We start from the raw sequence: 14,797 nt of genomic DNA, 5'->3' as shown, positions 1-14,797 counted from the left end.
AAGAGTTCTTAACTCGTTCATTCCTCTCCATTGTCTTTAATGCTGTTGCTTTTCACTGTGGTTGTAGGCTGTTGATTTTCAAGACTATCACAGAAATGGGGATGGGGGTGTGGGGACTGGAGTTTTGACTCAGTGGTAGAGCACATGCCTGGCCTATGCAAGCTCCTTGTTTTGATACTTGGCACCACATATAAATAAATAAAATAAAAGATCCATTGACAATTTAAAAAAATATTTTTAAAAAAAGGAAGGAAGAAATGGGGACAGGGGTTTGAGAATAGGGCATGTGCAAAATCCACAAAGCTTCCTGTTACCAAGACTCAAACGTTTTTCTTAAGTAAATACTTCCTGGATTGCTACAAGCCTTTGGTTAAATTACAAAGTTCTAAAAAACTTAATTTGATAATTTTTGTCCTTGGGCATTGCTTTTATGGAGGAGAGAATTTTAAAAGTTCCTTCCTTCACCATTTCTGATGAAATCCTAATCTTTTCTGTATCTACAGAAAAATGTTGCTGGGATTTTATTAGGAACTTCATTAAATAGTTGGGGATAATGATCTTTGATTTCTTTCATCGGCATTGTATATTTTCAGCATATAAGTCCTCTGTGTTTTGTTAAATTTAAACCTTAGTCCGTCTTCTCTCTCTCTCTCTGGTAGATTTCTTGATTTTCTACATCATGTCACATACAGATAGGGACAGTCTCCTTTCTAATTTGTTTACTTTTCTCAACTTACTGTAATGTTAGAACTTCCATCACTGTGTTGAGTAAGAGTGGTGAATAGGGGCATCCTTGCCTTATTCTTTTTTTCCCTCTCCATATCCTCATTCTTAATCTTAGAAGGAAAGCATTCAGTTTTTCATCATTAAGTACATTAGCTTTAACTTTTTCATAGATGCTTTTTATCAGATGCAGAAGTTCCTGTGTATATTCTTGTTTCTGAGAATTTTTATCATTTTTGTCAAATGCTTTGCTGCACGTATTGATATGATTGTATAATTTTTTCTTCAACCTATTAATATGATAAATGAGCATTGATTTTGAACATCAGATCAACTTTACATCCCTGAAATAAATCCCACTTGGTTGTGGTACATAAATGTACAATTCTTTTTACATATGAATGCATTATATTGCCGACATTTTGTTAGTTTTTGCTTCTGTATTCTGAGGGATTTTTGTTCTGTAGTTTTCTTATGGTGCTATGTCCCCTTTTAATATTAAGGTAATAGCTAGCTTCATAAAATGAATTGGGAAATAATCCCTCCTCTTCTATTTTCTGGAAGAGATTGTGTAGAATTGTTAATTCTTCTTTATACACTTGTATAATTTTCAGGTGACACTGGCTGGGCCTAGAGATTTCTTTTGGGGGAGTTTTAAGATTTTGGGTTCATTTCCTTAGTAGTTTTAGGGTTATCCAGATAATTCGTATTAGTTGAGTTGTGATAATTTGCATAGTTCCATAGTTCAGTTGCTTAGATATAAAAGATTATTTCAGTTACTTAGATATAAAAAGATTAAACCTAAGGTATAATTAGGTTTAATTTATACTAGGCTTTTTTCCTGGCCAGTGTGACATAGGAATGGGGATGATTGAGGATTCTATACAGGGGAGTGGTTATAGTGCTGGTTGAGGAAGTAAATGAAGGGGGGTTGGATTATGAAAAGGTAGTACATTAATAGATTATAGGACTCTGTGGGACCAAGGGATAGCCGGAATAGGAATGTCAGATGAGTAAGATGGAGGGAAAGGAAACGATTATCAGCCCCAGCCCTGGACAACTTTTTGAGACCCTTTCTCGAAATAAAAAACATAAGGACTGTGTGTGTAATTTATGTTAGAGCACTTCTAGCATGTGTGAGACCTTGGTTCAATCTCCAGTACTACAAAGAAAAAAAAAATTAAAATCTCACAGAATTAACTTGAAGTGTTGTTAGAGAATAATTTTATTGAAAGAAAACACTGTATTATAGTTTGAAATTAATAATTGACTTATTTCTATTATTTATTGAAACTTGTATATTATACTACATAACTTAATTTTGGTCATATGATGTATAGTATGTGTTTACTTCCTGTTTGACTTTCTATTTTGTTTACTCAGCAAATATTTAATGAGTGCTACTTTTATACTAAGTACAATTCTTGGTATCTGGGTAATATCAGTGAACAAATCAAGATAAGTAGTCTGGGAGGACTGATAATCTGCTAGTCTAATTCTAGTAGGATGCCTTTTAGCAAGGAAAACACCCATGTTCTTAGTTTGTTTTGTTTCATTTTGTTTTCCCTTGTGATGTTAGTGGTGGGACCCAGGGCCTCAGCATAGTAAGCAAGTGCTCTACCACTGATCCACACTCGCAATCCCTTTTAAAACTATACTATTAAAACAGTCTTATAAACCAGGAGAAAAAGCAATCTCAAGTACTAACCTACTTTTGTTTTATTAGATTGAGGAACTTCAGCAGGCTCTAACAGTAAAACAAAATGAAGAACAAGACAGACAGAGGAGAATAAGTAATACCCGCAAAATGATAGAGGATTTGCAAAATGAATTAAAGACCACAGAAAACTGTGAGAATCTTCAGCCTCAGATTGATGCTATTACAAATGATCTGAGACGAGTTCAAGATGAAAAGGCATTATGTGAAGGCGAGATTATTGATAAACGAAGAGAGAGGGAGACTCTAGAGAAAGAGAAAAAGAGTAAGTTTCTTAAAATGGGGATTCATCTCTGACAGTGGACTTTCTTCTTCCCTGATACTCATTTCTTTAAATTGTTCAAGTTTTCTTGCTGACAAAACTTGGTTCAGTTCTTCCAACTTGTGCCCTAATTACCTGTATCTGTCTCGTATATGATTTGCCACTGATTGATCTTTATTTTATGTCTAAAAATGCTTAGCTTTATTTTCTTTACTGAGTAACTATTATTAGTCCGATGCAATTTAAGCTCCTTATCCTAGACTCTATAACGATTAGCTTTGGTCCTTGAAACCTGTCCAATTCCATCTCTGCTTTTCTTCCCTATAGACCATGTGGACAGATAGGTAGCATTATTTGGATGGAAGAGATCTTATATATGACTATAAGATCACTATATATGTTCACTATATATGACTTAATACCAGTGGGGGGGGAAAAACCATTTTTATGCTTATAAAAGTACTAGATGTGTATAGATAAAAAGAACTAGAAGAAAAGGATGGTGCAACCTCTTTCCTACCTCCAGACCTGCTCTCAAGAGTAGACACTTTTAACTCTTGCAGTTTTTGGTAATAGTACATCTTCATGTATTTATTATATTCTTATTTCATTATCACTTGATTAATAAACTTTAGACATTTTTTGAGTTACTCTGAATGTAGATTTTACCTTGTAATACCTAATTATTATTATTATATCAATAATGCTGATTTTATTATAAGTAATATGCCTTTTTGTGGCATTTAAAAGAATCATACTTAAGTTTTATGTGCTCTATGGGTTAATTCTGGAAGTTTATAATACCAAGTATTCTGTAGTATGATAGCGAAACTTGTTCGTAGCCAAGCCAGGTAGTATATGATGGTTAAATTTCCTTTTATTCATAACTTTTTTATAAGGTTTTCATTTACTTTTTTTATTCATTATTTATTTGGTACTGGGTGTTAAACACAGAGCCATTTACCACTATGGTATGTCTCCAGTCCTTGCTTTTTATTTTACATAGGGTCTTGCTAAATTGCTTAGGGTCTCACTAAAATGCTGATTCTGGCCTCAAACTTGGATCCTCCTGCCTCAGCCTCATCAGTTGCTGGGATTATAAGCACATGTCACTGTGTCCAGCTAATTTACCTTTTTTTAAAAACCACCATTTGCTTTAGCATTTCCCTAAGTGTGGAGAGGGCAGTACCATCATTTCAGACATTTTCTTGATTTGTGTGGCGCTCCATCCTGCCTCCACCTAAACTGATTGTTCTCAAGACCTCCATCAGTATGTTATCATATGGGATTTCTCTCATACCTTTCCTGTGTTGAATAAACCTATTTCTCTATTTCATATATATTTTTTTTTTCTTTCCAACATTGTGCCCTTACTTTGTTAGAGCACATTTGCAGATGACCTTCTAAGAAGAGATTTAGAAATTAATTACAGTCTTTGTATTTGTTAAGACTGTCTTTTAATTGTTTTTATCTCCTTTCCTTAATTTTGTTGTACATATAATTCAGTGTTGAAAGTAATTTTTCTGTCAGAAATTTGAGGACCTATTGCCACTGTCTTCTGATAGGAAAATTAGTATTTTTCTCATTGTATTGTATTATATTGTAGGTGCCTGTTCAGGAAAATTAGTATTTTTCTCATTGTATTGTATTATATTGTAGGTGACCTGTTCTTTATAGTCCATGGATTTAAAACCATTTTTATGGTATTATAAAATTTTAGAATAATTTGTTCAGGTCAAGTCTTTTCTACTATACGTATTGTTACTGAGTGCTCAAGAATTTCTAACCACCATGCATATTAAGCCAAATTGAAAGGGAAGAAAAGGTCCTTCAATGAGTATGCCAGGCAAGCAGCGGGGAGCAGGCTAATGCCTCAAAGAACTCCCAGCACCTGAATTCTGGAAGTACAGAGTTTCTAAGAGAAAAACCACAAGAACAGTTGAGGCACATGTAGGTCAGAAAGACCCTGTTGAGACATATTTTGATTCTATGAGAGAATTGTTTTGATTATACATTTCATATTCATTTTGTTAAACATCAGAGCCATCGTCAGGGATGCAGGAAGGTCCTGTTGTACTACATAGACACAGCTGTCAGGATACTGAAAACATTTTAAGCAAGCATAAAATGAAGTCAGGTCAGAACAAAAATGGCGTTACTTTGATTCTTTTCCATTTTGGGATTACTTGCTGAGTGATATTTGTAACCTTTAGTATTAGGATATTCTTTTCTATTATTAATAGATTGATTAATTAAAGTTTTCAGAGAAACCACTGTTTTTCAATTTTTAGATGTGGATGACCATATTGTACGTTTTGACAATCTTATGAATCAAAAGGAAGATAAGCTGAAACAGAGGTACCGGGACACTTATGATGCTGTTTTGTGGCTAAGAAGTAACAGAGACAAATTTAAGCAAAGAGTTTGTGAGCCTATAATGCTCACGGTAAGAAATTTATTCATTTCAGTGAAATCTTGCAGTTTTATTATTGTAATCATTGTGAATTTTTTGTTAATTTTTTAAAGAACTCTTAGTCCTGTTAATGTGCTGTTTGTCTATTATCAGAAAATCCATATGTGAGCTTTTTAAAAGGCCCTTGATCTATAATAGTAATAAGTATTAGAAAACCTGCACCCTTTTTTCTAGTAAGAGGTATGAAATTGGCAGCTTACAAGCCAAAAATCCTGTATAAAATTAGCTTGGTTAGACCGATTCTTAAGTTATAACTTGTATTAGATTTAAACCTGCTGTAGAGGTGGAAAACTACTGTAAATAAAATCATGGGACACGTGACAAGATGAGTAAGAAATTGACTGTTATTAAAAAGAACATTCTGAGGATTTTAAGAATAAAGAAAAAAGTTTATTGACATTATAAAATATTTTTTAGCTTTTAATGATTCATCGAGAATAGGTAAAGCTGGGACTGGAGTTGTGGCTCAGTGGTAGAGCGCTTGCCTAGCATGTGTGAGGCACTGGGTTCAATTCTCAGCACTGCATGTAAAAAAAGTCCATTGACAACTAAAATATACACATATATTTTTTAATAAAGTAAAAAGAATAGGTAAAGCTGTACTTAGTAAATCATTTAATAAATTGTGGCTATGGATTTAATAGGATAATTTCCAAGTTGTAAAATGATTAGTTTAATGTAAAAAAAAAAAAGAGAAGTGACATTCTTTGATAATGATATATCATATGTAGATATATAAACTCAAAACTTAACCCCAAAATGATTTAAGGATTATTCTGCTAAATAATATTTTTCTTAGAAAAAGAATTCATTGTAGGTCTTTGCAAGATTCATGAAAAGTTCTTTTTTCTATAACATATTTGTGTTATACTTTATTATAAATCTTTTCATATAGAGCTCAATCTTTTATATTAATGAAATTAATATGGATAATGTATTCTCTTTTTGCTCAGGTGTGTATTATTAGAATGTTTTTCCAGATCAAGAAGAGAATTTCTATTTTGAATATAGACATTGTTTTGGTTAATCCAATAAGAATGGAAGGAAAATATGAGAAAAATATTGTCACCTTTGTTTTTTTATAAAGTAAATATAATTGTCAACTGACAGTTACTAAATTGAAATTACTAAATGTTAACTTCAAAATATTTCAGAGCTTAATTAGATTTGTCATCCTCGTTTGATTTTTTTTTTAACCACATTAGATTACTAGTTGTTTATGTTGTAAACTGTATTTGAATGTTTAAAGTGAAGAGAGATACTGTGCTTTTCACCCTTTACAGAATAACTTTTCTTTCTTACCACCTCCCTCTCTCCCTTGCATACTTACTTAACTCTTCAAGGCCTGCTTGAAATGCTTCTTCCACCATAGTCAAGGTAGCAATATGCAAACTTAGTCCTATAACTCATCAATTAAGCAACTTGTTTACCTAATTTATTTCTAATAATTCCAATCTAGAGTTATAGAAGTATAGAAGGGTTCGCTCATTTACAGATAACCTCCTCACAGTAATGATGAGACAAAAGAAGAAAATTTACAAAGATACTGATCGGTGAAGCAAATTGCTCAGTTTTTTATAGTGGAATACTAGTCAGCCGTTAAAAATACTGCTGTAGGTTTTTAATAAGAGGAAATTTATGGCATGTTAATTTTAAAACAAGGTATAAAATAGAATGTGTGGAAAATTTTCCTTTAAAAAATTTGTGAAATAGACTGTTATCAACCACCAAATCATCTTCAAGTACTGCATCTCCTGGATCATCTTGTCTATATCTTACTACTTTTGTGAAGATGTGACTATGAAGTTCTTTAACAACTTTGACAAGAATTTTCTTCACTGATATCTTGAGAAAAGGAAGCATCCTAAGAAACTAGAAGCTGAAGAACCAACAAAGTGTCTAAATCTTCCCTGAGGATATCAGGAAATCAGACCATGGATGTAGTAGAATATGCATTGCACTTGGTAAAACAAGTGTGAATTCACCTCTACTGGGAACTGCATAAACTGACCAGTGGCCAAAATAACCCCTATTTGTGTAACTTCTTGAGACTCACTACCTGAATAAGTAGGTGAAATCTATTAAGGAATGGAATGGCTGTGTAACCAATTTACATAAGGGCCTCAGGATCTTAGATGGCAGACTATTTCTCTGATAAATACATCATAGAAAGTTATAAAGCAAGCTAGGCCGGCTTATGCATAGCTATTTTTAAAAGAAAAAAGAAAATGACTTCTCATGATGGTATTGCAGTTACTTTTACCCTTTTTGTAAGCCAAAGTAAATATCCACTTACATTTTCTTTCATTGGTATCATTCCTTCTAAAAATTTAATACCAAAAATTGTGCAACAGTAGATAAGTGTTTATAGTCTTTATGCCTGGTGATAGTATTTTAGGGAGTTTAAATTTTTTGTTTTGGGTCTGTTTTCCCATTTTTCTACAATTACTGACACTCTAGTTTATAACAGAATAGTAATGGCCGACATTTAGGTAACAATATTATTATTTCCTTTTTTCATGTACATTTACTTCTGTGAGGTTATTCTGTTGAATTATATCTATCTTCTGGATGAAGTAATTGAAACTGAGATTTAAGTAGTACTTGATCAAGATCACACATAGAATTTGAAAGGACATCTTTCTGATTCCAAAGCCCTAGTTCTTAACTAGTATTCTGCATAATATAGTACACAAATACTTTTTCTTTGATTATTTTTTAAAGAAAGCAGATTTCTGTCTGCTGGAGATAATCTATCCTTTCTCTAAAATTCCATAGATAGCACTTTTTAATGTACCTCTGTTAGTGGGAGCCTTATCATGCTCTACTTTTCAAAATACTCTTGTGAAATAAATAATAGATTGAACTCTTTGTGATCATTTGTTCTCTGATGTATCTTTTTAAAGGATTTTTAAAAATTTATTTGTTCTAATTGGTTATATATGACAATAGAATGCATTTTGACACATTGTATACAAATGGAACATTTGTATTATTATTCCTCTGCCTGTATATGGTGCTGAGTCACACCAGTAGTGTAATCACACATGTATACAGGGAAATAACGTCTGTTTCATCCTACCCTTCTGCCCATCCCCACTACCCCACCCCTCCCCTCATTCCCCTCTGTGTAATTCAAAGTTCCTTCATTCTTCCGTACCCACCCCCCACTATGGATCAGCATCTGCTTATCAGAGAAAACATTTGACCTTTGGTTTTTTGGGATTGGATTATTTCATATAGCATGATACTCTCCAGTTCCATCCATTTACCTGCAAATGCCATAATTTCATTCTTCTTTAAGGCTGAGTAATATTCCATTGTGTATATGTACCACATTTTCTTTATCCAGTCATCTGTTGAAGGGCATCTAGCTTAATTCAGTAGTTGAGCTATTGTGAATTGAGCTGCTATAAACATTGATATGGCTATGTCCCTGTAGTATACTGATTTTAAGTCCTTGGGGTATAAACTGAGGAGTGAGATAGCTGGGTTAAATCGTGGTTCCATTCCTAGTTTTTTTGAGGAATCTCCATGCTGCTTTCCATAGTGGTTGCACCAGTCTGCAGTCCAACCAACAATGTGTTAGTGTACTTTTTTTCCCCCACATCCTCACCAACATTTATTGTTGCTTGTATTCTTAATAATTGCCATTCTGACTGGAGGGAGATGTAATCTTAGTTTTGATTTGCATTTCTCTAATTGCAAGAGATGATGAACATTTTTTTCATGTTTGTTGACCAGTTATATTTCTTCTGAAAAGTTCTGGCATATCTTAATATTTTCCATAAAATTGAAGTACATGTGGCAGAAATGCCTAGTTAGTTAATTTTAAAAGAAGTTTGTGAGTTTATGCTGTAGTGGCACAAACCTAGATTTCTCTTGAAGTACAACTAATTACAGTTAAGCCATAGCCAGGTTTATTCCCAGTAGTTACAAAGTTTTACTCTGTTTTCTTTGTGTTTTTGTATCTATCAGTTATTGCCGTGTATAATTTGAAGTTCTCTTGAAGATTAAGAAGAAAAATATTAAAAGGCTGGAAGAAGAAAAATATTTCTACTCTTAGGTCATAATCTAAGACTGTTTCAAATGTTTTCATTGAGTTGACCAGAAAGATACTTAAGTTATCTCTTCTATAGCATCAAAATTAATATGCATTAGGTACTATTTAAATCTTGGCTTTTGTTTAAATATGTATTGGTTGTTTCTGGGTAGCAGATTAGATGTCTCAAGTATTAATCCAAGTAAATCTACATTAAATATGAATATGTTCTAATAATCAGTGGGTTTCATGAAAATCAGCTTTTTTCTTTTTACTTTGTTTAGATCAATATGAAAGACAATAAAAATGCCAAATACATTGAAAATCATATTCCATCAAATGACTTGAGAGCCTTTGTATTTGAAAGTCAAGAAGATATGGAGGTTTTCCTCAAAGAGGTAAGTACTACACACATGAAATTTCTTTTTCAGTGCTAAAATATGTAATGATAGAGCAAAAAGTGGTAGATAATTTCACTAGCAGTTTTGTGTAAAATTACTAATTTTGTTAATTTCTTCACTGTTTTTGATTATAAGTGATAAATTTGAGTTTTTGTTTTATTGATTTGTATTTTGTATTTTGCAGTACTGGGATTGAACCCAGGACCTTACACATGCTAGGCAAATGCTCTTCCACACTGAGTTATACCTCCAGCCCAATAAATTTGTTTTGTAAAAGGCAAACAGCACATAATTTCACCTGTAACATTTTGAAATTAATTTGAAGAGTAATTCTGTCACATTTAAAGAGAAACATAATGATTGGCTTTAGGTCTTCAATATCCTTTTTTAGACATGTATTGGGATGAAGTCAGTTTTTCTTTGAAGGCAAAACCAATATGATTGTTTTTAACAAAACTTTTTGGGAAAAAAATCCTGTATCTGGCTAGAAAAATAAATGACTGAAAATTTAAACCCCTGAAAGGCAACATGGCTTAGCAGTTGAGAGCATGTACTCTGTAGCTAGGCTGCCACAATTTGAATTCTGGCTTTGCTTTGACTTATAAGTTACCTTAATGTTTTGTGCCACAATTTCCTCAATTATAAAATGGGGTTAATGCTATCTATTTAAAAAGATAACTGCAAGGATTAGGTCACCTAATTAGTATGAATATATAGAACAGTGCTTACTAGCTATTATTTTTATATATTATGTATCTATATTAAATATGTAGTTAGGTATATATGATTTTATTTTATAGCTTAAATATTATTAGCTGTATACTGTTATTATATTATCAGTAAGATTTCTTTTCCCTTTTGCATGTCCTTTCTCTTTCCTTAAAAGACCCATAAAAGTTGGTTTCAATTTTTTTTGGTCTTGTTTAAACCTTTACTAATTTAAGTTAGGACAGGATCCTGAATCAGCTCAAGTGATCCTCTTTGTATCTGTGCTATACAAATGCTTGGAAAGAATCCTTACCTTTCTTTGGCTTTCATCATATTGCCCTACTTCTGGCTCAAGAGTTGACAGAGGATGAACATAAAAATATACATATATGTATATGTATTTTATATATATATATATATATATATATAATTTTAAAATGAATTCTTTGTATGTTAAAACTGTTTAAGGCTGACCAGAGAATTATTGATCTGATCTCAGAGCTCACTGAAGGAGCCAGTTATCAGAGTTATATGTCTATGAGACATGGTACACTGAAGAGGGCATACAGTCAGGTGTAATCAGATGATTTCTGTTTTGCAGATAACCAACTTAATTTACACTGAGTATCTTGCCTTGTATCAAAAATTGATGTTGCCTCTACACTGAGAATTTGAACTAATGTACTAATACTATGTGAATACTAGGCACGCCTTCTATATTCCCATCTAGAACTTTGTTCTCCTTTTTCCTTGTGCTTATAACAGTTACCTTTCCATAGCTACTCATTAGGTAGGACCAGAACTTTCTCATACATGTATCTTTTTTTGTGTGTGTTAAATTGTAAAGCTTATTCTATATAACTTTCCCCTGTAATTGTATCTACTAGAGTACCATTTTCCATCTTTCCTTGACTTAAAAACAGTTGTCACAATTTTTTCCATTTCTTTATACTGCCATGTGCTACCTTCACAAGTTCTGCTAAGTCTAGGTCCTACCTATAGTATTATTTTTTTTGCTTTAAATCACCTGAATATTTGTTACCCAAATGAAATATTCTAAAAGAAAGTATATCACTATCAAATTGGAAACCAAATATTTTATATAACAATAAGACAATGAAAACAATATTAGACCTGTACTGGAGCTTGCTGAAAGCATGTTTTTTTTTTTTTTTTTTTTTTTTTTTTGCAATGCTGGGGATTGAACCCAGGGCCTTGTGCTTGCAAGGCAAGTACTCTACCAACTGAGCTATCTCCCCAATCCAGCATGTAATATTTTTAAAAAGAGATAACAAGGAGTTAAGGACATGTTAACAACCACAGCTTTCTCCTTGATATAATTAGAAATGTTGAAATAGAATTGGAAATAAAATTACTTTGTAGGTTATTCAGTTTTATCTAAAATAATAGATTTTCAAAACTTTATGAACTCTGTATACTAGCATTAATGATAAATTAACTCATGGCCAATGTTGTTTCATTTTCACCTCCATTCCTTTATTGATTTTTAAAATAATTTTTATTTTGGTATGATTTCAGACTTACAGAAAAGTTTTAAGAGAAGTACATGGAATTTCTGTGTTTCCATTTTTCAGATTATTTATATTTTGCCCTTATTTGCTTTATTATTTCTCCATTTGCAAAGTACAATCAGTTTGTTACAACACAAGATGAACATTTTTTAAAAATCACTGTATTAGCTGGGTGAGGTGGTGCACACCTATAATCACAATGGCTCAGGAGGCTAAGCTGGAGGATCACAGGTTTGAAGCCAGCCTCAGTAACTTATTGAGGCTGTAAGCAACCTAGTGAGACCCTGTCTCAAAATAAAAAATAAAAAGGACTGGGGATGGCTCAGTGGTTAAACACACTTGAGTTTGATTCTGGCTACCAAAAAGATAGATAAAAATCATTGTGCTATGCAGAATTGTGCAGTAAAAACCCACAAGGCTTAAAAGAAAAGATGAACCTAGTAAAAATGGTAGCACAGTTTTACATATTAAGTTGTTAATATACAAATACATTAAATAGAATGCTTTATTTTGAAAAAAAACCTGAGATTGGCTTGTGGAAATGGGCCTTAGAACTGTGCAACTTGGAAGTTAATACTGACTAAAACAATTTTGAACTGGTTATCTGAAATTGGATGAAGTTGTAGCAGTAAATATAGATGGGTGTGGCTTATAACATGATTTATGAGGTGGCTTATTGATGTTTAAGGTTTAAGGGGGAATGTATATGTGTGTGCAGTCATGCAAATTATGTGTACTTTTATGACACTTGGTTCATTTGGATGCAGTTTTCTACATTCACTTACAGATAATCTTTTGTTTCTTTGTGTGTGAAATTGCACGTAAATAAATGTGAAATTCATATAGTGCTCAAATTGTCTCCTGATGTATCAGTTGCTTAGAACAGATTTGTTTTCAAAATAAGCATAGAAAAACTGATTATTTTTTCCCTATAATTATTTTTATAGAGATACTTTAAATAAACTATAAATATCCTGTTTCTCATGAAACTGCCTAATAGGTTTAAGTTCCATTAATAAGGGGCTGGGGATTGCTTAGCATGAACAAGGCCCTATGTAAGATTTCCCCAGCACCACAAAAATGACAATAATAACAGTAATTAGTTTTAAAAAGAACCATTAATGAGTCTAACTCAGTCTTTCCTTCCACATTTACTAGCTGGCATTCTACTAAAAGAGCTTTTTCTCCATTTATTTATTTACTATATCAGTATAGACTCATAGAATTTTATGGATTATCCATTACTGTCATTATTTTAATGCTTGAATTATCCCCGACTTGGCCAGTCATCATATTTTGAGCATTTCTTATTTATTGCCTTACTTGGAATGTTAACAGACTCATCTTGAACATACCCTGCACAACCAGCCCTTTTCTCAAAGATCCTGTTTGCTTTTAGAAACCAAGACCTAGGCACTAGATATGTTTATTGTTGCTGGTGTCTCACTGCTTCTAAGTCCTTGCATGCAGACCTATATATCTGTTTATTTCTGTGTTTGTCTGGAGAGCTAAGTGCACCTTGAGTTCACACTGCTGTTTTCAGTTGGCAATCTAGCATTAGTGGGTACCTTTTAACTTTTCTTGCATACTTATAATTTCCTTCTGTGTTAATGAAAAGTGTAGGCCCCCCCCTTTATGTTTTTACTCATTTTTTCAAACCTAGAATGCTCTGAAAGTAGTTTTAGAATTGCTAATCTGTGCTGCTATGAAATTTCTCTGTTCTACTGTCCCACCATGCTTCTCATACATCTCTCAGCATTGTTTCAGTGTATGTTTTATACAATCTTTTGTTAAATATGTAGTTCAATGTATAATTTAAAAGTAGACATTATTACATGTAAATCTTATAGTTTTTGACTATTAAATGGATTTCTAAAATTCCTTTTGTAATTGTTCATTGCTAGTGCAGACATAAAATTGATTTTTTTATATTGAGCTTGTGTCCTGTACATTCACTTACTGAATTCTAGTAGTTGCTTTGTAAATTTATCTGCATCTACTGAGATGATCATATGGCTTTAAATACTTTATTCTGTTTATATATTTATATTTATTAATATGATAGATTAGATTGGTTGATTTTAGAGTGTTGTGTTATTCTGACATTTCCGGAATCAACTTTGCTTGGTCATGTAACCAAGTTCATATATTGCTGAATTCTGTCTATGAAAAAGATGTTAGCATTTGTGTTGATGGAAGATAATGGTGTATAGTCTTTTTTTGTAATGTTTTGGTCAGGTTTTGCTATGAGGGTTGTGTGGTATCAAAATGATTTCTGCAAATATGTTTCCTTTTTTTTTTTCTGCCTAGTTTTGGTGTTGACTGTTTTATGAAATTTATCAGTGAAGACATCTGAATGTGGAGTTTTCTTTGGAATTTTTATAACAAACTCATTCAGTAAAAAGTGCAAATTTTATTCTGTATTTTTTATGCTCTCATTTCAAAGGAGTTTTTCTATTTTACTTAAGTTGTTCATGTTTTTGGCATAAAGTATTACATAACATTATCTTTGTAATATTTCCAGAATCTTTTACCAATAAGCCTGTCAGTGAATTTTTCATTTTAAATAATTCATATTTAGTTCTATAATTTCAATTTAATTTTCTTTTATTTTTTCTTTTTGTCTGCTGAGGATCTCTGTTCATTATGTCGACAGTTTTCTTACATAATATCTGCTTTGAAGTTTTTACCTGCATCAAGAATACAGATAATAATAGTGCCAGTGAGGATGTTGGAGGAAAAGAACACTTATATACTGTTGGTGGGATTGTAAATTAGTATAACAGCTATGGAAATTAGTATGGAGATTCCTCAAAAGACTAGGAATAGAACCACCATAATACCCAGCTATATCAGCTATATCATATTCAGATGGATTAAAGTCAGCATATAGCAATATATGCATAACCATGTTTATAGCAGCACAGTTTACAGTAGCC

The 14,797-nt window shown here is 32.4% G+C and overlaps 1 protein-coding gene across 3 annotated transcripts in view; it reads left to right on the top strand.

Moving 5' to 3' along the window:
* SMC5 (structural maintenance of chromosomes 5) overlaps positions 1-14,797 on the top strand; it is a 95,625-nt gene that overhangs the window by 37,800 nt on the left and 43,028 nt on the right. For all 3 annotated transcript variants that reach the window (XM_079112032.1, XM_079112031.1, XM_079112033.1), the window contains 3 exons: positions 2,450-2,705; positions 4,994-5,148; positions 9,502-9,615. In XM_079112032.1, coding sequence (XP_078968158.1) covers positions 2,450-2,705; positions 4,994-5,148; positions 9,502-9,615 — 525 coding nt within the window. The remainder of the gene's footprint in view (positions 1-2,449; positions 2,706-4,993; positions 5,149-9,501; positions 9,616-14,797) is intronic.

The sequence above is a fragment of the Sciurus vulgaris genome (genome assembly GCF_902686455.1).
Source record: "Sciurus vulgaris genome assembly, chromosome: 15".
Classification (NCBI taxonomy): Eukaryota; Metazoa; Chordata; class Mammalia; order Rodentia; family Sciuridae; genus Sciurus; species Sciurus vulgaris.
Note: the sequence above shows the minus strand (reverse complement) of the source record. Positions and strands in the feature narration are given on the sequence as shown.